Source organism: Alexandromys fortis, unplaced genomic scaffold (genome assembly GCF_014885135.2).
Source record: "Alexandromys fortis isolate MF-2015 unplaced genomic scaffold, M_Fortis_MF-2015_v1.1 scaffold_31, whole genome shotgun sequence".
In the NCBI taxonomy this organism is placed as follows: domain Eukaryota; kingdom Metazoa; phylum Chordata; class Mammalia; order Rodentia; family Cricetidae; genus Alexandromys; species Alexandromys fortis.
In genome coordinates, this window is record NW_026067974.1 from 15100594 (window position 1) to 15128538 (window position 27945).

The 27945-nt window shown below is 50.1% G+C and overlaps 1 protein-coding gene and 1 long non-coding RNA gene across 7 annotated transcripts; one reads left to right on the forward strand and one right to left on the reverse strand.

Annotated features, from left to right (window-relative positions):
- Positions 1 to 664: 664 nt before the first annotated feature.
- Positions 665 to 6997, forward strand: Hexim2 (HEXIM P-TEFb complex subunit 2). Of its 6 annotated transcripts, none has more exons than XM_050157003.1 (3): positions 665 to 1023; positions 2074 to 2177; positions 5989 to 6997. In XM_050157003.1, the coding sequence occupies exons 2-3, from the start codon at positions 2115 to 2117 to the stop codon at positions 6865 to 6867; spliced, it is 942 nt and encodes a 313-aa protein (XP_050012960.1). In that variant the 5' UTR covers positions 665 to 1023; positions 2074 to 2114; the 3' UTR covers positions 6868 to 6997. The 6 variants fall into 6 exon arrangements, with proteins under 6 accessions (XP_050012960.1, XP_050012959.1, XP_050012955.1 ...); XM_050157002.1 differs by having other exon boundaries at positions 916 to 1023; positions 2077 to 2177; XM_050156998.1 differs by lacking the exon at positions 665 to 1023 and adding an exon at positions 1311 to 1476 and having other exon boundaries at positions 2077 to 2177.
- A 17627-nt stretch (positions 6998 to 24624) lies between these two features.
- On the reverse strand, positions 24625 to 27496 carry LOC126510412 (uncharacterized). The gene is made up of 3 exons (XR_007594380.1): positions 27389 to 27496; positions 25337 to 25433; positions 24625 to 24910 (listed from the first exon to the last, which is right to left on the reverse strand). It is a non-coding gene; the product is annotated as an uncharacterized lncRNA (long non-coding RNA).
- Between the last annotated feature and the right edge of the window lie 449 nt (positions 27497 to 27945).

Here is a 27945-nt window from a genome sequence, read left to right on the forward strand (position 1 = left end):
GAAATGGGCCACTCCATTGCTATTACTGGGCCGTGGTGACTCTGAAATTATTTTCTGTTCCAACCCTGCAAAGGGCAGAACCCCATCCCTTTGTCGTAAAATTTTGGAAGTGGGGCAGCCCACTTTTAGAAGTTTCCAAAAGTGGCTGGTGACGTTCGAGGTCAGGCCATTGGGGGAGTCGGGGCTCGATGGGAGAAATCCTGAGGGCAAGAGAGCTCAGAGATTTCCAAGCTCTGAGGTCGAGCTCTCCACGCGCCCGGGTCTAGCTGGTCCCAGGGGATTTTGTGGTTGCTATAGCAGTTAGAGGGCTGTTGCTTTTCGCAGCCCCGAGAGGTGGGATGGACTTTGGTGTATGGGGGTGGGGAAGAGGTGGGTGCAATCCGGCTGGGCGCTCTCCGAGCCTCCAGCTGACCAGCACCGCGGAGGGCATGAGGCCAGAGTTGCAACCTCGGCCCATCCCCGCGAGCCAGAGTCTTCAACTGGCGTCGCGCCCACCTCGTCCTTCAGATTGGGGGGTCCAGCTACGCCGGGCCTCGCCGCCATACCCAGAAATGAATGGGGGTGGGGAGAGGCCTTGGCAGAGCTTGGCCTCAGGATCCGCGTCCCGGAGGAAACACAGCAAAGGGGAAGCCGTCTTACTGGCCTCTCCTCTGTTGTGATCACGGGAAATACGCGGTGATTACCCCAAAACCCCGCTCTCGAAGGCGAGGCTGCGGGGCTGCCGGGACGGTTTGAGGACTGGGCTCGGCCGGGGAGACACCAACCTTCCCCTCCCCGGCCCCCGACCCAACTTCCCGCCGTCTCCCGGCACCGCCACTTCAGGCAGCCCACTCGGCCCGGCCTCTCCCCGCGCCCGGACCACCCCCCATGGGGTGCTCTCACTGCGCAGCGAGTCCCTCCGCTGCCTCCTCCCAGCCCAAAATGGCGGCGGCGGCCACCGAGCTGCTCGTCGCCTTCCTCAAGGCTACGGATCACTCCGCGCGCAAGTCCCGCCCCTCCCGGCCGGATCTAGTTTTCTTCCTGGTAAAGACTAACGCCATCAATGAACTCTTTAATTGAGTTCTGTCAGGGCGGGTCCAGTTGTGCTTCCGCACAGCTCGTTGTTGATTAAAGTGAGGAGATTGGCAGGCAAGCGACCCAATCAAAGAAGAGATCGGTGAGCGCGGGACGTCCACGCAAAAGCAGATAGGTTTTGGCGTTGCTGGGTATGGTTGTTGACGTAAGGGAGCTTGAAGGTATCCTGGGCTGCTTTCCTAGCGTGGAAGAACTACAACCCCCAGCAGTCATTGCGCTGCCAGGCTGTCCTCTTCTCCCCCCCCCCCATCTCCCCCCATCTTAGTGCCTGAGCGGCTTGGCCAGAGCTGCTGCTACTGCAGCAAGAGGTAGGGCTGAGGCGTTGAGAATTTCATGGACAGGCGGTCGCACAGAAAGACACACAGAAGTAGTGGTGTACACTAAGCCCTTGACAGCAAATAGGTCAGTCCCACCTTTGCTAAAACCTCCCTTCCATGACTTTTTCCCCTCCTCCAAGAAACCCATTTTTTTACCCCCATTTGATTTTTCCTTCAGCTGCATGTAGTATGATGACTTCTTTCCCCCATTTCCCCGTCCCTTGAGGCAAGAGGGTAGCCATCAGACTCTGTAAACGCAAAGACTTAGACTGTAGGTTCTGCCCAGGTCCCAGCCTGGAGAGGTTGAGGGCGTCAAGACAGGGGGTTCCAGGAGTCACAGATCCCCACCCCCAGCTTCCCCAAGCAGTTTCCTTCCTACCTTCCTGTCCAGGGGACAAAACTTAGGCCTACCTTCCTAACTGCCAGCCTGGTCTTCACTTGCTAGGAGAGTAGAGGCCTGGGGCCTACAGAACAGGACCGGAAAGATGGTCTCTCGGTCCCATTTGGCCCCTTGCTGACCAGAGGTCTGAAAACTAGGGTATGGGAGCAGCTTTCGGAGCCTTCATTTGAAAGTGAAGGCAAGCAGCTCTGGGGCCACAAAATGGCTGCTGCTGCTGAGGCAGACAGAGCCTGGCCAACCAGATTCTGCCTGAGGACTTAGGTTTCTGTTGTTGTTCACAAGCAGGTAACACTAGTGCAACGCATCTGCTGAGACAGGAGAAGATGGCCACTCTGAACCATAGCAACTGTAATTCAGAGTCACCAGCAGCCCTGGAGGAGGCGAAGGTAAGTACCCACCCCTCCCGGCCACCTGAAAACCCTGAATGTGGGCTCAAACACCTGAAATCCTTTATTTTTTTTTTTTAAATTTTTTTATTGTTGTTGTTGTTTCAAATGTCCTGGCAGATTTAGAAAACCAGTATCTTGTTTTGTTTTTGTTGTTTGTGATGGGGGAGGGGGGGTCTTTCTATGAGTCCCCAGCTGGCCTTGAACTTGTAACCAGGGTCTTGTTTCAGCCTTACAGGTGCTAAAATTACAGCTTGCATCACCACACCCAGCTAGAAAGCCAGCGTTGTCAGTGAGGCTTGTACTGTGCTCTGGGAAGTAGGCCAGACTGTGACTCAGTGGTATCTCACGAATTCCTAAAAACCCTTCAAGGGAGGAATTATTTCCAGTTGACAGAAGCTAAAGTTCTGAGAGCTGCAATACCTTTTCCGGAATCACGCAGCCTACAAACAACAAAATCCCACTTTAAACACAGAAGACCATGCCTCTCACTTAATGACTAGGAACTTCAAGGTCAAATAACTTGGTTGGATATTTGCACTTTTTTTACTCCCAGGGCCGAGAAGGGCCGAGAACCAAGAATGAAACAGGAAAAGAGTTTTAATCTAAAACAAAACAAAACAAAAAAGCCAAAAACGGGGGGGGGGGGGGGGGGGGGGGGGGCTCAGAAGAGAGAAAGATCCTAAAGCTCCCAGTAAATGAAACCTATGGGCTGAACAGGAACCCCTAGCGCCCCAGCTCATGCTGGCTCTCATTGGCCCCCCTTGGCCTATTCTCTCATTACCAGCACTTCCAAAATATCAAAAAGGCAAGACCCAGAGAATTGTTGTGGACTTCACGGTGCTGGGCTTGAACCCAGGGCCTCCCAATGCTAGAAAAGCGCCTTATCCCTGAGCTGCATCCCAGCCCTTTGTTTGTTTTGTTTCAGAGATGGAGCCTAAGGGGAACTCTTGGGGGTGGAGATAGGTTGTGAGCTGGGGTTCTCTGTGTGGCCCTGGCTATCCTGGGACTTGCTCTGTAGACCAGGCTGGCCTCAAACTCACCGAGATTCACTGCCTCTGCCTCCACCTCCCAAGTGCGGGCATTATATGTGCCTCTCACTATGCGTGGCTCAGAGTGGCTTTTGGCCCCTCCTACCTAGCCATTTCCAGGGTTTCTTATGCATTGAAACTAATGGCTCATCAAGGCTAAACTGTTCAGGAAGGGCAAGTGACTCCTGCAGGTTACAGAACTTATTTCTCACAGTGAAAATGGGGGTAAAGGGACAGCAGACAGCTGGTTTGGGGCAAGAATCACTAGGGGATTGAGGGCTGGGGACAGGTAACTGACAATAAACATACAAATACGCCATCTTGGGTTTCTATGCCCAGTACTTTGTCTCTCTAGGATGGGCAACAGTTCCATCTTAGAGATGAGACGAGACCAGTCACATCTGGTCTTCCTGCAGGCGAAGGGGCAGAACAGACACCTCACAACCTATCGCCACCCCTAGAGTTTCCTTTAGGCTCTGTCTCTGAAATACATCATAAAACAGGCAGCATGATGCTTCAGATGCATAATCCCAGCACTCAGGAGGTTGAAGCAGGACCGCTGAGGATTAGAGACCAGGGTGGTCTACAGAATGAGTTCCAGACTATGCTGGAGTACCAAGTAAGACTGCTCCCCAAACGACCCCCCCCCCAAACAATCCAGCAATACCTATACATACTCCTGCTCTTAAAAGGCTGCAAATAGTTTATCGCCCCAATGTAAACCTTAAAATCCCCTGCTCAGAGGCCAGCAAGCTGGCTTAGCAGGTAAAATGCTTGTACCCAGCCTGACAGTCTGAGTGCAACCCCCAGGATCTACATGGTAGAAAGGAAAAACCAACTCCCACGTCTATCTTCTGACCTACACACACACACACACACACACAAATACACTCAGGCCCTGTAAGTAGGGTTCGTCTGCACGCACACATAATAAGTGAATGGAATGAAACTCTACAAAGGAACCCCTGCTCAGATACCATTCGTGTTGTATAAAACAACACGTGAATGACAGTGGTTATTATTAGAAAGCTCCCAAACCACAAACTTGGAGCAATTTGTCCCTTATCCCCCACACCCAGGGCTCCCACCCTCACCACACAGATAAGCAGATGCCCTTTGCAGACACAAGACTCCTTCCTCTCCCCTCTCCCAAGGTCTCCTTGTGTAGCCCTGGCTGGCCTGGAACTTGACAGACTGGCCTCAGATGGAGAAATCCACTTGCTTCTGTCTCGCAGTGCTGGGCCTGATAGATTCTTTCTCTGCTTCAAAGTATCAAAATCTCCCTGTAGCCTCTCCTTGGTTATGACCTCTTGATGCTTCTCACGTAAGGAGAGAAACAAACTTGTATTTACTGAGCATGGGGGTAAAGTGGCACCTTCTCAGGGAATGAAGACAGATGGTAAATAGTAATATGCTAGGTGCTAGCTGTGACATTACCTGTGGGACGTGACAGAGTAGCTGGGAGGGGAGGAAGGAGAGCCGCTTTCTGGAGGTCTTTATGGGGAACATCACTTGACAGACAGCATTAGAACTGAAGCATGGGGAACAGGAAAGGGTCAGCCATGCAAAGAGCTGGAAGCAGGTTTAGTTATATAATTTTCAGGGGGGTGGGGGGCAGGGAATCCCTGTTCAAAAGCTAGTAAACTCAACCCCTGGCCTGGTAACACAGGTCTCTAATCCTAGCTACTCTGGAGGCTGAGGCAGGTGGATTATAAATTCGGGACTTGCCAGGGTACAGAGCGAGTTCAAGTTCAGCCTGGAAAACTTAGACTCTATTTCAGAACCGAAGTTCAAGGTCTAGGAATACAGCTGAGTAACACTGTGTCTGCTGAGCATGTGTGACTCCGGCTTCAGTACAGTTATTGACTTCAGAGCTAGTTTTGGTGTCCTTTACCTGTTATTAATCCCAGCTACTTGTGAGGCTGAGGCAGGAGGATGGTGAGTTGGAGGCTAGCCTGGGTTACAGTAGGAAGACCTCGATTTCAAGCAGAGCAGAGCATTAAACCCAAGTATAAATCCTTTCTCAGTGTGGGTACCTGTGAAGGTGTTCAGGTAGCCCAGGCTGTCCTTGAGCCTGGCTTGAAGTTCTGATCCTCCTGCCTTAGCTACCCTGATTCCGGGATTTACAGGTTTGGGCTACCACATCTAGCTTCCCTAGCTTTCATTTGTGGAAGGCCTGTTCTAGGTCTGGTTCTGGACGTTGAAATGAGCTGTGGTGAAGAGGATAGCTCAATTATGGCTACCCAGCATGCATGAAGCCCTGGGCTTGATCTCCAGCACTGCATAAACCAGGCTTGATAGCATATGTCCATAATCCAGCATTCTGTGGGTAGAGGCAGGAAGATCAGAAGTTCAAGGTTGTCTTTGGTTGCCCAAATGAATTCAAAGCCAACCTGGTCTTTGAAGATGCTATGTCAAAAAGATAAAAGAGGGCCGGGCTATGGTGGCGCACACCTTTAATCCCAGCACTTGGGAGGCAGAGGCAGGTGGATCTCTGTGAGTTCGAGACCAGTCTGGTCTACAGAGCTAGTTCCAGGACAGGCTCCAAAGCCACAGAGAAACCCTGTCTCAAAAAACCAAAAAAAAAAAAAAAAAAAAAAAAGAAAAAAGAGATGGCCAGCAACAGGGAGATGTCACTGAAGTCTGTTCTCCCTACTGGAAGACGGGTTAGCTAAGTAAATCGTGAGCACGTGAGGCCGGTGTGAGGGGCTGGGTGTGCTGGGAAGGATTCTACTCCCAGGGAAAGGCTGCCTGTGACTTCCCCTTCTTCCTCTCTCTAGACTTCTGCTGGTCTGCCGAGCCCCCAGATAGCCCATGAGCCTCGTGACTTTGATGGTTCCTTGCTTCTGCCATCGGGAAAGGGGCTACACTCAGGGGATGAAGGTTTTGCTCCAGCTGGGGCAGGCTCAGCTTGTAACAATAGGGGTTCTCAGACCCAGAGCCCACGGCGATGTTCAGTGGAGGCGGTGCTGGCCCGAAAGAAGCACCGTCGGCGGCCGTCAAAGCGCAAGAGGCACTGGCGGCCATACTTAGAACTGAGCTGGGCTGAGAAGCAGCAGCGAGATGAGAGGCAGAGCCAGAGGGCCTCCCGGGTCCGTGAGGAGATGTTCGCCAAAGGCCAGCCCTTGGCACCCTACAACACTACCCAGTTCCTCATGAATGACCGTGACCTGGAGGAGCCTAACTTGGATGTGCTCCACGGGCTGTCCCACCCAGGCTCCTCCAGTGGGGAGAATGAAGCAGGGGACAGTGATGGGCAGGGCCGAGCTCACGGGGAATTCCAGCAGAGGGACTTCTCTGAGGCCTACGAGCGGTACCACACTGAGAGCCTTCAGCGCCTCAGCAAGCAGGAGCTGGTGCGAGACTACCTGGATTTAGAGAGGCGGCTATCGCAGGCTGAGCAGGAAACTCGGAGGCTCCAGCAGCTGCAGGGGCGCCCTAACAGGCTGCCCTGTCAACAGGTGGAAGAGCTGGCGGCTGAGGTGGAGAGACTCCGGACTGAAAACCAGAGGCTTCGGCAGGAGAACGAGATGTGGAGCCGAGATGGCAGCTGCTGTGACCAGAAGCCAGCCACAGAAGGGACCACCGGCCCCCAGGATGAGGCCCTATTTCATACCCACGTGGGCCAGCTGGGTCACAAGGAGGCAGGTGACAGATGAAAGCTACTCCCAGTGTCCCTCCCTCCTTTGAGAACTGCTAAGGCAAGGTCAGAGTTTTCCTTGTCATTTCCACGGTTGGGTCTTTGATGTCATCTTACTTTTTAAGAGGAATTAAATGGCCATATGAGAACCACTGGGAGTGGCTAGAATTGATTTCACTAGGGCCCTGCTTTAGACTCCAAATTCCTATTTTAAGATTTATTTTTATTATTTTAATTATGTGACTGTGTGGATATATATATATATATATATATATATATGGCACATGTGCAAGTGTGCACAGATGTCTGAGGTGTCAGATGCCCCTGAAGCTGGGGTTATAGACTGTAGCACGATTAATAAAAACCCAGAGACAGATATTGGGGTTCAGCCTGAAGTTCAGAAAAGCAAAAGAGCCAACCACTGGCTCTTACTTTTACTTCAGTTCGAAATGGCGATCCTGCTCTGGAATCCTCAGAATGAGACTGTGTGAGGGCTGTCTCCTCCTGTTTTATATTCCTCTCTAGTGTTAGGAGTAAAGGCATGCACCACTACTGCCTGGTTTCTACAGCAAACTAATGTGGTTATTGGGATTAAAGGTGTGTGTCACCACTGCCTGGTCTGTAAAGCTGACCAGGGTGGCTGTTTTACTCTCTGATCGTCAGGCAACCTTTATTTATTAAAATATTTACAAATGAAATATCACTACAATTACAATTACAGGCAATTGTAAGCTGCCTGATGTGGGTGCTGGGAATTGAACTCAGATCCTCAGGAAGAGCAGTATGTGCTCTTAACCACTGAGCCATCTCTCCAGCCCATCCTTTTTATTTTTTAAAAAACTTAATTTTAGGCCGGGCGATGGTGGCGCACGCCTTTAATCCCAGCACTCGGGAGGCAGAGGCAGGCGGATCTTTGTGAATTCGAGACCAGCCTGGTCTACAGAGCTAGTGCCAGGACAGGCTCCAAAGCCACAAAGAAACCCTGTCTCGAAAAACCAAAAAAAAAAAACAAAAAAACTTAATTTTATATGTATGGGTATTTTGACCTCTCTCTCTCTCGCTCACACACGCACACATGCACACACGTACACATGTACATGCATATTAACAAACACATTAATACAAAATCCTAATTAAAAAAACCAACAAAAAACAAACAATCGAAAACCTTGTGGGCTGGGGACATAGGTTAGTGGCAGCAGGTACATTTACCCAGCATTCTGGAAGCATGGAGTAAGCTCATTGTCCTAGAGAGGTCTCAGTTTCCCCTTGCTCCAAGCCTGAGGAGACAGCCAACTTCTAGCCGGGTTCCCGGACCACACTCGTAAGTCTTGGAGTAATCATCCTGAGGGAGTCAGTCAGATGTGGGATAGAGAACTCAGTCAGGAGTCCCAGGTTCAGCTAGAACCTGATATTCCAGTTGCCTCGTGATAGTGGGGCTGCGAACAATGCCTGCCATTCCAATCTTCAGGCAGGAGGATCACAAATTTGAAGCTGGCCTGTGCTACAGAATGAGACCCTCCTGGAGGAGCAGGCTCCAGCTTGGAGTTTGTTCTGACCTTGTTCCCAGGATCCCCCAGCACAGTTCAGAGGGCTGAGCCTCCTTGATCTTGAGACCCTCCCACCCTAGCTTCCAACCTAAGCTGGTCTTTATGGTTCATCCCCCCCCCCTTACCTCCGGGAGGGGCACTTAGAAGTAAACACTCAAGATTCCCTGTGGCAAGACAGAGGGGACAGTGAGTGGATTCTTAGCAGAGCTTTTCTGTAGGACTTTTCTGTTGCCTCCCTTGGCATCCTCCTGTCGGCCTAATTAAGTGTGTGATCAATTCACTGTGAAGTACGAACCAACTGCACGATGCTGTGGGCTAGGGGAGCCAGGATAGAGAAGGCAGAGACGCTGTGTACCCACCCTCACCCCAGCAGATACCATCCCTGTGTCACCTATGGCTGGTACTGAGGATAATAACTTCAGTGGTGACAGGGCAGTTTAGTTCACCAGTGAGCCCCTGTTTCTGGCCCAGGCACAGGGAGGAGCAGAGACCTTGAGGATTTAGCCAATTTTCCCTTCCAGAGGCTTGGAACAACCACATCGGGCAAGAGAAGGGCTCAGGGCTGGGAACTGTTAGGGCTGGAAATGTTGACAAACCCTGCGTATTGCCAGGACAACTTTTATTTCTGTCCTGCCCCACCCAGGCCTGGCCAGCACCTTCTACAGCCTGCTGGAAGGAGGGATTGGTTTCCAGAGAAAGCAAAGCCTGGGGCTGCGAGATCTGTCTCCAGAATCCTGGTCAAAGGTTTTGTACCTTTCTCTTGCATTCCCTGACTGTCGTCAGCCAGAACGGTTGTCCCACTTTGCTGATGGGAAACCCAAGGTCCAGAGAGGAAGTGACTGTCCAGATTCCAGGATAGCCTGCCAGGGGCCTGCAGTATACTAGCCTGGGACCCAAGGCTTGCAGCCTCCCAGCTGCTGCTTCCTTAGAACAGAGCCTGGGAACACCACGACAAGGTTGTTTACCCAGAGGCAAAGTGTGTGTATGTGTGTGTATGTGTGTGTAACAAGGACAGGAAGAAAAGATTCCAAAGGGCTGCTGATGTGGGGGGGGGGGGCAGGGTGTGGAGTGGTCCATGTGCGGCGTGATTGCAAGTTGCTGGGCAAAGGGCAGGTGAGGAGGCTGGCCCCTCTTGGTCTGAGAGCTGAAGAGCTGAGGAGTGTGAGGGAGGGAAGCTGCCAGCCACCTCCGCCCCTTACATACACACAAAATGGCTGAAGGGCTCTTGGCCAGGATACCACAGAGGTGAATTAATTTCCCCAAGGCTGGGAAGATGGGGTGGGGTGTGTGTTTGGGGGGGGGGTGACAATGGACTGGGTGGAGCAAGAAGAAAACAAAGCAAAGGGTGGGTGTGATCTGGGAAAGGGTCCGGCCTGAAGAAAGTCCTGTCGGCTCTGGCCTCCAGCTGGGCCCCCCAGTCTTAGGGTCAGCAGTGCCAGGAGAAGAAGCCATCTTGAGAACTTGATGCTGGGGAGAGCTGGAGGCCAGGTGTGAGCCCCTTTCATGTGACCTCCACTTTCCTTTCTGCTGTTCTCTTTGGCAGCCAGGTCGGGAGGAAGGCCTGTATATCCCAGTGTACAACAGAGGCACTTCCTCACCCCCACAGCTGGGGAAAACTGGCTTCCAGAGTAAAGCTCAGAGAGGCTCACTTCCCTCTGACCTCTGGGCCAGGAGAGGCCCAGACAGCGATTCTTTCGTGGAGCTGATGGTTCAAGCATCCCACCATGCCTGCTTGCCTGCCTGGCTGGTTCTCTCTCTGGGACTTTGTGATCCCAGGTGACAATCCCAGTACCCATTGGCAGATCCTCCCTGCAGTGGGCTCGGTTAGGAAGGGTAGAAACATGGACAGAAGTGATGGGTGCTTCTAGAGGAAGCATTGCCAGTGTTAGGGAGTCACACAGAATGGCAGAGTAGCTGGTTCTGTTGTCCCTCTTGAGAACAGCAAGGTTGGCACTGGCCCTTTAAGTGGGGGTGCCAGCCAGTGCCCTCCCCCAGCCAACCCAATTCATGGGCACACTGAGCATGTGCAAGATCTGTGCAAGTGAGGAGGGGAGGAGGTGGTGGGGGGGGATAGATTCCGGAGGGAGCTTCCCACCCCCTACTTCCTGTAGCTGCCCCCACTCTCCTTCCTGGGTCTGACAAAGGAACCCATGGTCCTTCCTCAGTCCCTTCCCCCACTCCAAACTAGGGGGTGCTACCCTTTGGGTCTCCTGAGCTACCAAGGGTTCTGGGCAGGCCCCTCTGGTCTTGGGAAGCCTCCCCAGTGCCTGGAGGTGGTGAGTGCCAGCCAGCCTGGCTTCTCTGGTGTGGGCAGTGACCAACCTTCTGCTGCTTAACGTGTTTGATTTCATTCCATCAGTGCCAGATTTTTAGGAGAACCTGTGATGTTGCTCTGTAAATTAAACAACAGAGAAAAGGGTGAGGTCCCTGCCCCCACCCACCAGGAGCTTCCAGTCAGGGAGGGGAAGCAGACACCTGGGGCTCTGAAACTCAGCTTCCTGTACCTGCAGCCTCCGGCATCCTCTCCTGCCACAACCTCTAACCTGTTTCTGTCTTCAGAACTCAGTTCCTCCTGTGCAATTGTTATCCCTGCTCTTTCCTTTAGTCTTTGAACTTTAGGTACCTATAGCTTTTGTTAAATACAAGGGGGAAGCAGGACTGTAGCTCAGCTGGTAGAAGAAGGCTTAGTGTGCGGGAAGCCCCAGGTTAGATCCTCAGCAGCTCAGGAACTTGGTGTAGTGGCTGATACTTGTAAGAATTAGAAGGTCAATATCATCCATCTCAATGTAAAACTTTGTCCCCAGGAAGCAAAAATTGGGGGCCAGAGAGATGGCTCAATGCTTAAGAGGGCTTACTGCTCTTCCAGAGGACCGACTTCAGATCCCGGCACCCATGTTGAGTGGGTCATAGCTGTCTGTACTTCAGCTCCGGGAGAGCGATCCGACACCCTCTTCTGGCCCCTATGGGTACCTGCACACCTGTGGTCTCTTCTCTCTCTCTGTCTCTCTCACACACACAGGCAGAGCAAAAATACTTGGTAAATTTATATAACATGAAATGTACTATTCAAATGAGCAATTTGGTGACTTTTCCATTCATAATGTGTGCATCCCAGCACCCCACTACCGATTCCATAAAGTTAAACTGAAGCCCTGTTATTCTCCGCCCCAGTCCCCCTTTTCTTAGCCCTGAAAGCCATCCACCGGCTTTTGGTGCCTGAGTGTTTCCTCAGTCTAGACAGATCTCCAATACCCATAGCCACACCACCCTGAACATGCCAGTCGCTTCCCCAGTACATCTAGGCAGGAGACTGGGTGTCCAGATCCAAAGTATAGTCTCCTCAAGGGTGCTTTGGAGGGAGGAGCTCGGGGCCAGGGGTCCCCAGACCTCAGAAGATTCCTCTTCAGTCACAGGGACTGCGCCTCTCATTTGTGAGGTGCAGGCAGGAGTTGCAGCCCAGGCTGAGATCCTGGGCTCTCTGGGCAAAGCTCTGCTGCCTGACTTGAAAAATGTATGCCCCATCTTTATCTTCTTGGGTCCTCACTGCAAGTCCAGGCAGTGGATATGGCCCCAGGGACAGTGTGACTCATACCTAAGGTTTGGGGTCAGTCACTTGAGATGTGGCCCAGTGGCCGCCTTAGCCCGGTGAGGTTGAGAAAGCTGCCCAAGGCCATGCCCCTGGCTCTGGAGGGGAAGGGGGTAGCAGGCAGTTTTTTTCTGGTTATAGCTTGAGGTCTTGACCACTGGGTTCCCCTTCTTTAAAGAGAAAGCAAGTTGAGGGCTTAGCCCAGTGCCAGCTGTGTGGGCAGTGTTTTAATGGAAGAGCCCATGCACTTTATTACTCGCTGGGCATTGCGTCATCATAAATAACTCCATTCCAAAGTGGTTCTTGGGAGTTCTTCTCACTCCCTCAGCCCCTTATCTCCTCTACGAAATACCGGCCTCTGTGGAGCTGGGAGGGGCTGCCAGGCCTTCCTGCAGGTCAGGGTAGGAAGCTCAGGGGATAGTTTGTCCTCCCTCCAATTTCTCCATGGCCCAAAGTCCATCCCCTTCCCCCAAACAGAGAGTTCCTTGTCAATCTTGGGATCTGCCCAGACTTGCCTGGTAGGGGACAAGCTGAGCAGCTGGTCCCCAGTTAGCTACTAAATCCCAGCTGCCTGTGGTCACGGGACATTCCAGAGACCACTTGCCTCTGGGGACCATCTCCGGAACTCACCCAAGCTGGGACACCCCAGGTCAGCCCTCAAGGCATATGCCTTAGATGGGTTCGTCCACCATTCCCTTCTAGCCCCTGTGGCTCCAGGGTGACTTTACTGCAGAGATCAGGTTGTGGGGAGGACACAGACCTGCCACAGCCCCAGCTTTCACAGAAGGAGGGAAAGGAATCTCTGTGTAGTTTCCAATGGTGCCTTCTCTTTCCGGTCTCCCTTCCCAGTCCTGTCTTTCTGAACCTCCGTGACTCCTGGGCCTCTGTGGGAGGATCCAGACAGGTTCCCTCAGGTTGTTTCTGGAGCCGAGCCCTGTAGTTGTGTGGTTGGGCTGGCCAGCTCCCACGCGTAGGATCCCTCAGGCCCCAGACCCTATTGCCCTTTGGAGCCACATGCTTGAGGGCAGATGATGAGGGAGCAGAGTCCTCCCAAGCAGATGTTGTTGTCCCCCAGTTCTCCATGGCTCTTGTCCTCTACTTCTCCCCTGAGAAAGGGGTTTCTCTTTCTCTGGGTCCCTGGCCCAGCTACCCTTACTTGATAGACAATCACACAGACTGTGTCTCTAGCCCAGGCTCACCCACACCCCTCCCGTGGGCTTTCCCTAAACACCTCAGCTGCCTTGGCCTTTGGGGCAGGGCTTCCAGTTCAGGATTTCAGATTCAGAATGACATTTGCCCAAATACTTTTATTTTTCCAACTGCTCATCCAGTTGGGACCCTAACACTGTTAAAAACTCCATTTGCTGTTGTTTGAAATTCCCTGTTTCTCATCAACTTTTTTTTTTTTTTTTTGGTTTCTCGAGACAGGGTTTCTCTGTGGAGCCCTGACTGTCCTGTTGTCCTGTCCTAGAACTTGCTCTGTAGACCAGGCCGGCTTTGAACATCAGAGATCCACTTGCCTCTGCCTCCTGAGTTCTGGGATTAAAGGCGTGTGCCACCATGGTGATGACTTCTGCTTCTTGTGGTCAGGAACTTCCGGTCTGGGCATTCCCCCAGACCTTCTGCAGATGGCATCCAGGGAGCAAGTGCTGTGCCTGAGCCCACTGGAACTTCCAGAGTCGATGCCAACCATCCTCGCTTCCTTTGTTAGTGTCTTCCACATTCTCCACCTCTCCTGGAGGCCAGGGCATGGATGTCTCTTGGGAGCCAGGAGGAGCTCTCCAGGGATTTAAAGTGTAGTTAAGGGCACAGATGAACCCAAAGGGTTCCTGGCTGGACACAAGGCTGCCAGTGAGAAGACGCCATGTGGAATCTAAGTAGCACCGTGTAAGAGCAAATGCACTGGATGTGTGTGTGTCTCAAGGTGGCTATGACGAGGCCGGGCGGTGGTGGCGCACGCCTTTAATCCCAGCACTCGGGAGGCAGAGGCAGGCGGATCTCGAGACCAGCCTGGTCTACAAGAGCTAGTTCCAGGACAGGCTCCAAAACCACAGAGAAACCCTGTCTCGAAAAACCAAAAAAAAAAAAAAAAAAAAAGGTGGCTGTGACGAGGGACCAGCCACTGGCTTGGGGCAGCAGAAGAGAATGAGTTGTTTCAGAATCCTAAGGCCAACGGTCTGAACTGCTCCCTGTGAAACCTGTACAAGAAGGGCCCTTCCTAGCCTCCTCTTTAGCTTCTGTCAGCTTCTTAGCAACTTTTGATCTTTTTCTTTAATTATTTTATTTTTATTTTATGTGTATTGGTGTTTTGCCTGCATGTATTTCTGTGTGAGACTGTCTGATCCCTTGGGAACAGGAGTTACAAACAGTTGTGAGCTGCCGCGTGAGTGCTAGGGAATTAAACAGGACCCTTTGGAAGAGCAACCAGTGCTCTTAACTGCGGAGCCATCTCCCAGGCCCCAGCTTTTGATCTTCCTTATCTTGTAAATGTACTGCTCCAGCCCCTTCCAACCCCACCCCACCCCCCAGTGCTAATAATGGAACCCAGGGTTTCATGCAAGCGAAACAAACACTCTGCTACTGATCTAATCCCCAGGCCTCCTGTTTTCTGTCTTCACAGGTCCTCATTCCTCTGTGTGCATTTGTCTCTGAGTCCAGATCCTCTCTTTTTAGGATACTGGTCCTGTTGCCCGAGAGCCCTCTCTAATAGCCTTGTTTTAACTTGATTACCCCAGCAAAGACCTGATTTCCAAATGAGGCTCTAGCTGTGTTGTGCCGGACACACAACACAGTGAGCTCTGTGGACACAGTCACATGGAGTTTATAGCTCTAGATTGGAAGCTTGATTTTTTTGTTTATTTGTTTTGTTTTTATTTATTTACTACGTGCATTGGTATTTTGCCTGTATGTGTCTATGTGAAGTTGTCAGACCTCTGGAACTGGAGTTACAGACAGTTGTGAGCCGCCATGTGGGAGCTAGGGATTGAACCTGGGTCCTCTGGAAGAGCAGCCAGTGCTTCCAGTCATTAAGCCATCTCCTAACCCCCTAGGTTTGATATTTACTTATTTATTCGTCTGCGTAGCTGAGGGTGGCCTGAACTCCTGCTTCTCTTCCTGTAGGAAGGGCTAGGCATAGGCTCTCCATACTTGGATTTCTGTCCCTCGTTCCTTCCCTTCCTCCCCCTTCCTGTTTTAGTCTGTTGCTGTGAGGAAACGCCATTACCAACTTAGGGAGGAAAGAGCTTATTTTGCTTACTTTTCCATACCACAGTTCACCATCAAAGGGAGTCGGGATAGGAACTCCAAAGGGCAGGAGCTGATGCAGAGGTCATGGAAGGGTTAATGCTTACTGGCTTGCTCAGCCTGCTCTTTTATAGAACCCAGGACCACATGGACAGTGGCGGTCCCACTCACAGTGGGCTGGGCCCTCCCCCGCATCAATCTAAGAAAATGCCCTGTAGGCTTGTCTACAGCCTGATCTTATGCAGAGATTTTTTTCCAGTTGAAGTTCCCTCTACTCATATGACTTGTGACATAAACTAACCAGGACATTGCTTTCTCTGTGTGTGTGTCTGTCCTTCTCTCTCTCTCTCTCTCTCTCTCTCTCTCTCTCTCTCTCTCTCTCTCTCTGTGGCGTATGTGTGGGGGTGATGCATGTGCGCACATATGAACGTGGAGGTCAGAGGTCAATGCGGGTGTCTTCAGTTGCTGTCCTGATTTTTTTTTTTTTTTTTTTTTTTTTTTTTTTTTTTTTTNTTTTTTTTGGTTTTTCGAGACAGGGTTTCTCTATGGTTCCTGTCCTGGAACTAGCTCTTGTACACCAGGCTGGTCTCGAACTCACGGAGATCCGCCTGCCTCTGCCTCCCAAGTGCTGGGATTAAAGGCGTGCGCCACCACCGCCTGGCCTGGGGAGCATCTTCTTGATGACTGATGATTGATGTGTGAGGACCCAGCCCACCTTCAGTGGCTCAGCCTCTGGGCAGGTGGTCCTGAGTTGTATAAAAGGCCAAGCTGAACAAGCCACGGGGAACAAGCCTTGGGGAACATGCAGCTTTCCTCTGTGGTTCCTGACTCGGCTCCTGCTTGAGTTCCAGCCCCTAACTTCCCTCAGTGACTGAATAAACCCCTTTCTCCTCAAGCTGCTTTTGGTCATGGTGTTTACACTGCAGTGGAAAGCCAACTAAGACGCCTTCTCTCCAGAGACAGGATCTCACACTGAACTCAGACCTCACTAGGCTGGCTGGCTAGAGAGCTGCAGAAATCTTCCTGTCTCTTTGCCAGCCAGATCTGGGATTATAGGTCCCAGCCACTGTTAAGCTGTTTATATGAGTGCCAGGATCCGAACTCAGGTCCTCATGCCTTTGCAGCAAGTGTTTAACTAAGTTATGTTCCCAGCCACTTCAATAATCTTTTTTAGTTTGTAGCCTTCCTTTCTGCTTATTTAAAACTTTATTTATTAGGACTGGAGAGATGGCTCAGCGGTTAAGAGCATTGCCTGCTTTACCAAAGGTCCTGAGTTCAATTCCCAGCAACCACATGGTGGCTCACAACCATTTGTAATGAGGTCTGGTGCCCTCTTCTGGCCTGCAGGTATACATACAGACAGAATATTGTATACATAATAAATAATAAATATTAAAAAAAATCTTAAAAAAAGATTAAAAAAAAAGAAAGAAATGAAATCTGATGCCCTCTTCTGGCCTACAGGCAGACACACAGACAGAATATTGTATACATAATAAATAATAAATATTAAAAAAAATCTTAAAAAAAGATTAAAAAAAAAGAAAGAAATGAAATCTGATGCCCTCTTCTGGCCTACAGGCAGACACACAGACAGAATATTGTATACATAATAAATAAATAAATGAATATTTTTGAAAAATTTTATTTATTAATTTTTTGGGGGTGGTTTTCAAGACAGGGTTTTTCTGTTTAATAACTTTGACTGTCCTGGAACTTGCTTTGTAGACCAGGCTGGCCTTGAACTCACAGAGATCCACCTGCCTCTGCCTCCCAAGTGCTGGGATTAAAGGCGTGCACCACCGCCACCCGCCCCGACCTAAATTTTTATTTTATGTATATGGGTATTTTACCTGTGTATATATCTGTGCACCATGTTTATGCCTGTGGAGGCCAAAAGCCAAAACAGGGAATCCAGTCACCTGAAGATGGTTGTGAGGCACCACATGGTTGCTGGGAATCAAACCCAGGCCCTGTGGAAGAGCAGCCAGTGTTCTTAACCCACTGAGTATTCCCTCCAACCCCATATGCAGTCTTTGTTTTGTTTTTCAATACGGAGTTTCTCTGTAGCTTTGTTCTGGAAATTGCTCCGTAGACCAGGCTGGCCTCGAACTCACAGAAATCTGCCTGCTTCTGCCTCCCGAGTGCTGGGATTAAAGGTGTGTGCCACCACCTCTCAGCTTTGTAGCCTTTTTTTAAATACCACCCTTCATTTATGAAGCATTCCGGAGAGCCCATGATGTTTTTATTCATCATGATGTTTTTTCCTTTGGGCCTGATTGCGAGGTCCCCACTTCACAAATGGAGATACTGCGTTTCAGAGAACTGGATGGGCTCGCGTAGGGACCCATGAGGAATAAGTTGTACTTCAGGCAACAAGTAGCAATATCCAGCCCTTGCTAGATGCCAACCAGGATAAGCTGTGTTTTCGTTTTGCCATTTGATCCCCACAGACAGACTGTATGTATTGAAGTCATCACGGTGCCTCTGTCTGTAATCTCAGGATTTTGGAGGTAGAGTCCTGAGGATAAAGAAATCAAGGTCACCCTTAGTTACTGCCTCTGTTGTGAATTGAACCAATAAATTTTATCAGCACTCAGGAAGGTTACAGCTCTGCGTTTCTTAGGTTACCCGGTGCAGGCCTCACCTTCATTGAACCAACCTGGGCTGTGAAACTAAAAGAGGAAGGAGCTGAAGAGCGAGTAGTCCAACAAGTGGCTCGTAAGAGCTGAGGCAGTCTAGGCTCACGGGGCTGAGCGGCCAGCTCTTCACTTCACAGTGGCGCGCACCCGGTGTGTCTCTCTCCAGTCCCTCTGCTTTGCAACAACCAGTCAAGCCTGGGCATGATTCCCGCAGAGGGTCACGTCTGCGTCTGGTTTGGTGCGGGGATTGTCCCCCAAGGCCTTATGTGGCGCTGAGCCCTCAGGTCCTGTATGGGAGCTATATGCACTCTTACCCACAGAGCCATTTCTGTAGCCTTGGCCTAGAACTCCAGATCCTTCTGCCTCATCATTCTGAGCACTGAGATCACAGACTCCAGCCAGGCCTGACTATGCACTAGACTCTCACGCCACTGGGACCCAGCGAATGAGGCTTACATCACAGGGGCGCAGACTGAAGGGCTCTCTCAACCCATCAGTCTGAATGGGATTGGGGGGGGGGGTGAGATTAAGAACAACTCTCCTTTTTCCTGCCTCAGTTTCCAAGTGCTGGGTTTATAGGTGTGTGCCACCACGTCTGGCTACATCTGTTTGTATTTTGTGAATTAGCCTGTGGCGTTTTGTCATGGGGCCAAATGGACTATGATATGGAAGTAGATGAGCATCAACCTACCCTCCTCAGGGGTCTGCTGGTATTTCCCTTCATTGTTGCCTGGATGGCTTGAATCTTAATGATCTGTCCACCTGACTGGAATCCTGAGTATAAAATCCCTCCCTTAGTGCTTTTTGTTCCAGTGTCTTACATAGGGACTGATACAGATAGAGTGTATATATATAAATACACACACACACACACACACACACACATATATATATATATGGGTTTTTTTTTTTGAGACAGGTTTTTTTGGTTTCAGTTTCTCTGTAGCTTTGGAGCCTGTCTTGGAACTAGCTCTTGTAGACCAGACTGGCTCTGAACTCACAGAGATTCACCTGCCTCTGCCTCCTGAGTGCTGGGATTAAAGGCATGCACCACCACCGCCCAAAAATTTTTTTCAAGATGGCTCAGTGCTTAAGAATACTAGCTTCTGGGAGCTAGAGAGATGGCTCAGAGGTTAAGAGCAGCGCTGCCTGCTCTTCCAAAGGTCCTGAGTTCAATTCCCAGCAACCACATGGTGGCTCACAGCCATCTGTAATGGGGTCTGGTGCCCTCTTCTGGCCTGCAGGCATACACACAGACAGAATATTGTATACATAATAAATAAATATTTAAAAACAAAGAATACTAGTTTCTCTTCCAGACGGCCCAAATTCAGGTTCCAGCCCCCATATTGGGTGGTTCAAAGTTATCTGTAACTCTAACCCCAGGGGATCCAACATCCTTCTCTGGCTTCTGTGGCCACACCCCCCATACACACAATGAAATAATAAATCTTTACAAGTTTTGGTTTACTTGTTTGTGTCACTGCATGCACATGAGGTCAGAGGACAAGCCGGAGACAAGTCACTGCTACTGTGAGTACTGAGAATCTGATTTGGTCAGCCTTGACAACAAGCACCTTTACCCACTCAGCTATCTCATTGGCCAACAAATAGACTTTATTTTGTTTTTGTTAACATTTTTTGTGGGGGTGGGAGGTGGCTGAGAACAGGTTTCCCTGTATAGTCCTGGCTGTCCTGGAACTCTCTCTGCAGACCAGGCTGCCCTCAAACTCAGGGATTCACTTGCTTCTGCCTCCAGAGTGCTGGGATTAAAGGCTTGCACACCACCAGTGCTCCACAAATAGACTTTTGAGACAAGTTCTCTGGTATCCAAGGCTGGTCTCAAATTTGCTGTGTGTCAAAAGATGACATCTTGCCTCCACTCTGCCTGAACTGGACCGCCAGGCATGGACCACCCACCAGGCATGGACTACCTACCCGTGCACGGCTACAGATAGGTTTATTTTAAATATTAGATCGATAAACAAGTGAACAAGGAACCCTTCCCTTGATTTCAGCCTGCCTGGTAGGGAGGTTGCTGGTGGCAGGAGGACGGGATTACTGAAGGTCAGCTTGGGTGCTCCAGCTCATTGTAATTTTATCAGCGCTGGGAACTTACACCTCTGCCCTCCTCAGGTTACCCAGTGCAGACCTCACCTTCATGCCTGTCAGTGAGGGCGGAAGATCCACTCTACAGACCACTGTACCATGGTGGCCTTCCCGCATCTTCCGCTGGCAGAGGCGCTGGTTCGCAACCCTCCAAGGGCTCGCTTTGCAGCTCAGCAAATCATCAGTTGCTCCAGAAGTAAGGCCCAATTCTCTTCTCCTCCCCAGAAGCAAGACCCACAAAGCCGGGAGGCTGCAGCACGCCTTGCAGGCAGTTTCTTCGCCGCCTGCAGTTTAGACAGCTGCCATTAATGTTCCTGGAAGCCGCTCTCAGAGCTGGCCACGCTTGGCTGGGTTCTGAGTGCTGGGGAGTGCTTTTCTCAGAGGCTGCATCCCACTTGGGGCCCAAGAGCAGACAAAATGTGCCTGTAATTAGTGGCTTCTCTGGTGTGCTGAAGCCTGCTCCTTGCATCTATCTCTTGCAGCATGCAAATCTATGCGATGCCCCATTTTCATGAGCTTGTGTCTCAGAGAGCTTCTATTTCTGTCCCATAAAGAGACAAAAGAATCCAGTTACAACCTGGCTTGGTGACAGATACCTATGAGCCCCTCACTCAGGAGGCTGAAGATGATCAGGAGTTCAAGGCCATCCTCAGCTTCTTAGAGAGTTCCCTGGCAGCCTGGGATACATGAGGCAGGGTCTCAAATAATAAAGCAGGGGCTGGAGAGATGGCTCAGAGGTTAAGAACACTGACTGTTCTTCCGGAGGTGCTGAGTTCAATTCCCAGCAACCACATGGTGGCTCACAACCATCTGTAATGAGATATGGTGCCCTCTTCTGGCTTGCAGGCATACATGGAGGCTGAACACTGTGTACATAATAAATAAATCTTTAAAAAAAATAAATAAAAATAAAGCAGGGGAGCTGGAACTGGGAAGACAGCTTGGTCAACAAGGTATTTACAGTGAAAAGTTGTCCTTTGTGGGTATATGTGCACACACAGAACACACACTAATAATAATAAATACATAAATTAAAGCCAGGCATGGTGATTTGTGCTTGTAACCCCAGCACTGGGGAGATGGAGACAGGTGGATCCCTGGGACTCTGTAGTTAGGCAGCCTAACCTTCTAGCGAGTCCCAGGCCAGTTCCAAGACCCTGCCTTAAAAAATAAGGTAGGTAATACCATGGGAATGACATCTGAGATTGACCTCTGGCCTCAACATGCATTTGTGCACACTTGCGCAGACACCTCACCATATATACACGGCACACACAAGGAATCAGGTTACATGTATCATATAGATAATATGTCTTATGAGGGGGAGGGGGATTTGGTGAGGATTGTGTGTGTGTGTGTGTGGGGGGCTATTGTTTTGTTTTTTGAAAAAGAGTCTCCATCTGGGCTAGAACTCCCTATACAGATCAGGCCAGCCTCGAACTCATAGGAATTGCCTCTGCCTCTCCAGTACTAGGACTGATGGTGTGTGTCACCACACCTAGCAACTTAGTGTTTTGAGACTGGACCCCATTATGCAGCCCCAGGCTGTCCTTGAACTCATGATTCCCCTGTGTAGGTGCTGGGATCTAGACATGCTAGCTTTAGTAGCTTTATCTCTTGGTGCTAAATGGTTCTTACCATTGTGCTCATCTTGTTTTTCTGAATACTTGATATTTGTCTGATTAATATATTATCATAATTAAAGAAATTTAGCTAGCATGGTATTATAGACCTGTAATCTCAGTTACTCAGGAAACTGAGGCAGAAGCATTGCAAGCTCAAGGCTTCTAACAAAGAGAGGGTGTGTGTGTGTATGTGTGTGTGTGTGTGGTGTGCGCCTCTTGGGAGATGGCTCAGTGGGTCAAGCATTTCCCATGATAAGTATAAGACTGCAGCTCACAGCCGGGCGGTGGTGGCGCACGCCTTTAATCCTAGCAGAGGCAGAGGCAGGCGGATCTCTGTGAGTTCGAGACCAGCCTGGTCTACCAGAGCTAGTTCCAGGACAGGCTCCAAAACCAAGGAGAAACCCTGTCCAGGAAAAAAAAAAAAAAAAAAAAAAAAAAGACTGCAGCTCACACGCCGGGCGGTGGTGGCGTACACCTTTAATCCCAGCACTCGGGAGGCAGAGGCAGGCGGATCTCTGTGAGTTCGAGGCCAGCCTGGTCTACAAGAGCTAGTTCCAGAGAAAGCTACAGAGAAACCCTGTCTCGAGGGGGAAAAAAAAAGACAAAAAAACAAAAAAAATGAATATATGAATGATGTGCCATGTGTGCACAAAATTCCAAATACAGAATGGGTTTTATTTTAATAGGAAAGAAGGTGCTAAAATGTACACAAGGAATTCAAATGGTTTTCTTGCTTTATTTTTAAGTATGTTTGTGTGCATACACACATGTATTTAGAGATTAGAAGTCAACTGCAGGTGTCATTCCAGACTATTCACTTTCGGTTTTGGGGTTTTAAGATTTCCTTTTTTTTTTTCTTTTTGGTGTGAGTGTATATACAGGTGCCTGCAGAAGTAAGAGGCATTTGATCGCCTGCAGGTATTTAAGGGCAGTTAATGGGCTGCCTGGTGTGGATGCTAGAAGCCAAACCCTGGTCCTCTGCAAGCATGGTACACTCTTTCAACCGCTGAGTCACCATCTCTCCCCCACACCTTGCTTTCTGAGACAGGGTCTCTCACGTTGTTGGCCTGAGTTCTCCAAGTAGGCTTGGCTGGCTAGCCAGCAAGCTCCAGAGCCCACCTGCCTCTGTCTTCCCAGAATTGGGATTACAAACACACACCACCACAGCCTGCTAGGGTAGGGTGTTGGGGATCAAACTCAGGTCCTGCTGCAGGCATGGTGAGGATTGACTGTTTTGAGACAGAGCCTGGAGTTTGAAGCAATCCTGATTTAGCCTCTTGAGGGCTGGGATTATGGGTTTGTCCGGCACACCTTCTTCAGATGCATTGTGGGGGATGAGGAGATGGGTCAGGAGGTGACATGCTTGTCATATAAGCATGGAGACCTGAGCTTGCACCCCCAGCACCCAATAAAGGGACAGACTTGGCAGCATAGAGAAGCAAGGACAGAAGGATCTGGGACATTTAGACAGCCAATGCAGCCCAAGTGGTGAGCGCCAGGTTCCATGAGAGACCCTATCTCAAAAACCAAGGTGGGGAGAGATTGACACTTGATGTCAGTCTCTGGTCTTACATGCACTCACATGTATGCATACACACACACATACAGAGTACTTCTGAAGGTAGTCTTCCTTAAGGAGACAGGAGTAAATCTTACTTTTTTTTTTTTTTTTATAAAGCAAGGATCCCATTTTGTAGCCTAAACTGGTCTCAAAATTTCCTCCTTCAGCATTCCTAGACCAGAATTATAGTCTTGAGCTACCATGTCCACCTGTCTGACCCTTCCCACCTCTCTCTCACCTTTCTCTCTCTCACCTTTCTCTCTCTCACCTCTCTCTCTCTCTCTCTCTCTCTCTCTCTCTCTCTCTCTCTCTCTCTCTCTCTCTCTCTCATCTCTGCCTCCGAAGTGCTGGGATCAAAGGCGTGCGCCACTGCCTGGATGAGTATGAGAACTCTTTGCTTCTCATCCTAAACAAAACTTGGTGCTGTCTGCTTTTTTCTTTCTTTTAAAAAAAGATATTTATTTTATGTGTATGAATGTTTTGTTTGCATGTATGTATGTGTGAACCACATGCCCATGGAAGTCAGAAGAAGGTACTAGCCCCCCCCCCCCACCCACAGGGTTTCTCTGTAGTTTTGGAGCCTGTCTTGGAACTCCTTTGTAGACCAGGCCGGTCTTGAATTCACAGAGGTCCACCCACCTCTGCCTCCCTGAGTGCTGGGATTAAAGGTGTGCACCATCATCGCCTGGAAATTTAGCTATTCTTATGGGGATTGACTTTCTTTTTTTTTTTTATCCTTTTCCTTTTCTCTATCCCCTACCGTCCATTTTTCAATCTCTCCTAAAGCTCAAACTCAGATCTCTGTATGCTAGACTTAAAAAATATTTTTTTATTTATGTGTCTTCATGAGTTTGTGTGTAGCATGTACGTGCAGGTACTTTCAGGTGTCAGAGAGAGTTAGATCCCTTGGAGTGACAGGCAGTTGTGAGCTGCCAGATGTGGGGGCTGGGATCCAAATTCTAAGAATAGCTAAGTGCTCTTAATTGCTGAGTCATCTCTCCAGACCCCCATGCCCCACACCTCCCCCTTCACTCTGCAGCCCTGGCTGGCCTGCCACTCCGAGATCCTCTAGCCTCTGCCTCTTGAGTGCTGGACCTAAAGGCATGGGCTACCACACCTACCCAACATTTAATTAATGGATGAGACAGAATCTCTTGTAGCTCAGGCTGGCCTGGAACTTCCTAAGGAGCTAAGGAAGACTTGAAATTTTGATCTTCCTTCTTCTGCCTTCCACGTGCCGGGATAACAGGCATGTGATCTACCATAACACACTACTGTGTGCTACCTACCATGCCTAGTTTATGCCGCGGTGGGAATCGAGCCCAGGGTTAGGCACGCGAGGCAAGCACTCTGCCACTGAGTTACATCTCTGGCTGTCCTTGTGGTTGTCATTGTTTCCTCCTGTGCTCGTTATTTTGGCTCTGTGACAAATACCCAGGAAAAACAACTTAAAGGGCAGAAGTCTTTATTTTGGCTCATGGTTCCAGAGATCTCAGTCCATTTGGCTCTGTTGATTCTGGGCCAAGGGGGAGCAGAACATTGAGGTGCTGGGTGGTGGTGGAAGAGGAGGAGGAGGAGGCTGCATCAGAAAGCAAGCTCGGGCATAATCTTCAAAACACACACCTAGGGCTGGAGAGATGGCTCAGAGGTTTGGAGCACTGACTGATCTTCCAGAGGTCCTGGGTTCGGTTCCCGGCGACCACATGGTGGCTCACAGCCATCTATGGTGAGATCTGGTGCCCTCTTCTGGCATGCAAGCATACATGGAAGGAATGTTGTATACATAATAAATAAATAAATCTTTAAAAAAAAAAAAAACACACACACACACCTAGTAACCGGCTTGCCGTAGCTAGAATTCACCTCTTAAAGCTGCTACCAATTCCAGAAGCACCCACCAGTGGGGACCCAGGCCTTCCACACATGAGCCTCTGCGGACATGCCACCCTCAAACCACAGCCATGGGGCCAGTGAGATGACTCATGAGATAAGGCGCTGGCCCTGCTTTCCCGCCTGACGGCTTACGTGGAAGGAGAGATGTGAACCCACAAAGCTGTCCTCTGGCCTCCACACACGGGCCTGGCGTGCGTGCACACACGTTCACATGCGTACCACGTACATACACAGTCATAATAAATCAAACATTAGAAATGCAGGCGTGGTTGTACACACCTTTATTCCCAGCACTTGGGGAGTTGATGTAGGCAGATCTCTGAGGCCAGCCTGGTCTACATGGTAGTCTCAGGCCAGCCAGGGCTAGAGTGAGATCCTGTTTCAACACAAATAACAAAAATGCAAACAACAAAATCCACAAGACTTCATTTTGCTATGTGGTTCAGGCTGGCTTTGAACTCTCTATCTTCTTGCCTAAATGTTGAGATTACAGGCATATTCTGCCCACACCTTGCCTGGCTACTTGTTTTCCTTACCTTTTAAAAATTAAATTTGTTGGGAAGCCAGGTGCAATGTTGCAGGCCCAGTATCCCAGCACTTCCTAGGCTAGTGGAGGCAGGAGGATCGGAAGTCAGAGGCCAGCCTTAGCTACATAGTGGTTTGAAGGTAGCTTAGACAGGGTGAGACCTTGTCTCAGAGCAACCAAAACCCAAACAAAAACTCCAAAATCAAAAAACAAGTGAAAAGTATTGTTTAAATGCTTATGATGCATTTTTTTTTTTTATTGTTAGGTTTTTCTCAAGACAGGAGACAGGGTTTCTCTGTGTAGCCCTGGCTGTCCTGGAACTCACTGAGATTCGCCTGCCTCTACCTCCTGAGTGCTGGGATTAAAGCCGTGCACCATCACTGCCCGGCCAAGATCATACATCTTTTATTTTACCCTCATGTCAGCTCCCTTGGGAAGGGGCTGCTGTTACCTGGGTTTTCCTTGTTTGTTTTATCAGAGTGTTACTCTGACTGGCCTAGAATTCACTAGACCAGGCTGGCCTTGAACTCACAAAGATCTGCCCGTCTCTGCCTCCAGGGCGCTGAGATTAAAGACTCACACAACCAGGGTTACCATGCCCCAGTGTGTTTGTGTTAAATGTGTTTTGTATGTGAGAAATTGACTCTGAAGAAGTCAAAAATAATCTCTTTCTCCTTCCCCCTTACCACCTCTCTCCATTCTCCTTCCCTCCCCTGCTCAGGAGCCTCCTAGATGCTAAGGACTGAGTCTGCCACCTAAAGAATTTCTTTAAGAGCCAGGCCATGGTGGTGCATACATTTAATCCCAGAGGCAGTGGCAGAGGCAGGGGAATCTCTACAGCCTGGTCTACAGAATGAGTTTCAGGACAGCCAGGGCTATACAACAAAACTCTGTCTCAAAAAAAAAAGCAAAACAAGACAACAAAAAAGAATTTAAGAACACGCTGTGAGACTATTGCAGGGCTCTGACCTTCCGGTCCCCCAGTCTGGTAGAAGCGCGGTCCCAGGAAGACAAACACTGGAACTGGTGAGACAGACTCAGTAAAGGGAACTTTATTCCAGGTGTACAAAGAGGAACGAAGAGCCCTGCTATGTTGAGGTGCTGCTGAAAAGCACAGGTTGGAGTTGGACCTTTGGACAAGTCACCTTATGATATTGGCACCTCTGATGGTCCCGATCAAGATCTGTGGGGCTTGTTTGCATACCGTAAATGTCCAGAGGGAAACCCGGAGGGGTGTGGAAGGCGCTGAACGGCCAGTCCTTCCTGGAGGCCAGGGGTGGGTGGACTTAGTCCCCTTCACCAGAGGAGAATTGGACCGAAAAGTCCCTGCTCTGGAGACTGCAGAAGGCTGAGGGCATTGCCAGCCCCTCCTCCACCCCAGCACCTAGACCTTTCTGTCAACCTTTCCGCATCTCTACCCTGCCCCCTGGATCCCGCAGAAGGAACTGGAGTCCAGGGCTTAAAACTCTGAATAGGCCCCAGCAGGGCAGGCGTGGGATGGGCTGAAAACATTGTTTGTTTTGAACTACTAAATAGAGCCGCCCAGGAGGAGGGAAAGGAGGAAGAAGGAGGGAGGAGGGAGGGGAGGAGAGAGTGGGAGGCTAGAGAGGAGGGAAAGGGAAGATTAATTTGCTGCTTCGGCTCTAGGGCCCTAGTTGAATGAAGCCTGCCCACGACACCTCCTGTCCTCCTTTGGGATCATGTGAGGGGTTGGTGGCCTTGGGGCATCCACGGTAGGGAGCGAAGGCTTAGGAAAGCTGAGGACCAGAAGCCAGGTCCGGGTGAGGATGAGCAAGGTTACTCACCGCTCCGGGGCTCTGGGTTCTGGAAGAAAAACCCAAGGGTTGACCCCCTCCAGGTCCCGGTGGAGCTCAGTCAGGTTCTTCCAGTGCCGACTCAACAGTGCCACCTGCCGACCGGGCCCTCACTGCAGGGCAGGCCTCCCCCACAGCGCTGGGACCCGTGGGTGAGTCACTGCTGGCTTGGGTCCCTGGTCACTCCAGCTGTCAGATTTGAAAATGTCGGCAGCCTAGGAAGGAATGTTCCGAAGCGGCAGGGACTCTGCCTTTCCGGCCACCTGTGCCCCTCATTCTACCCTGTGCTCTGGGGACACTGCTGGTTCTAGCTAGCTCTGGCTGGGAAAAACCAGAATAAAATCTCTAACTTTGGGAGATTCTTGGCTTGGATTGCTTTTTTACCTTTTTGTCTGCAGAACTTGGGGCCGGAGTGTCTTGAACTCAGGACTTTGCACATGCTAGCGAGTGCTTTGCCGCTGAGTACATTCATAGTCTCTTTAGCTTGGTTGTCCTGGAGCTCACATTGTAGATCAGGCTGGCCTTAAACTCACAAGAGATTCACCTGC

Coding starts and splice junctions, on each gene's coding strand:
- Hexim2 (XM_050157003.1), top strand. CDS start 2,115: ATGGCCACTCTGAACCATAGCAACTGTAATTCAGAGTCACCAGCAGCC. Junction 2,178..5,988: donor CAGCCCTGGAGGAGGCGAAG/GTAAGTACCCAC, acceptor TCCTCTCTCTAG/ACTTCTGCTGGTCTGCCGAG.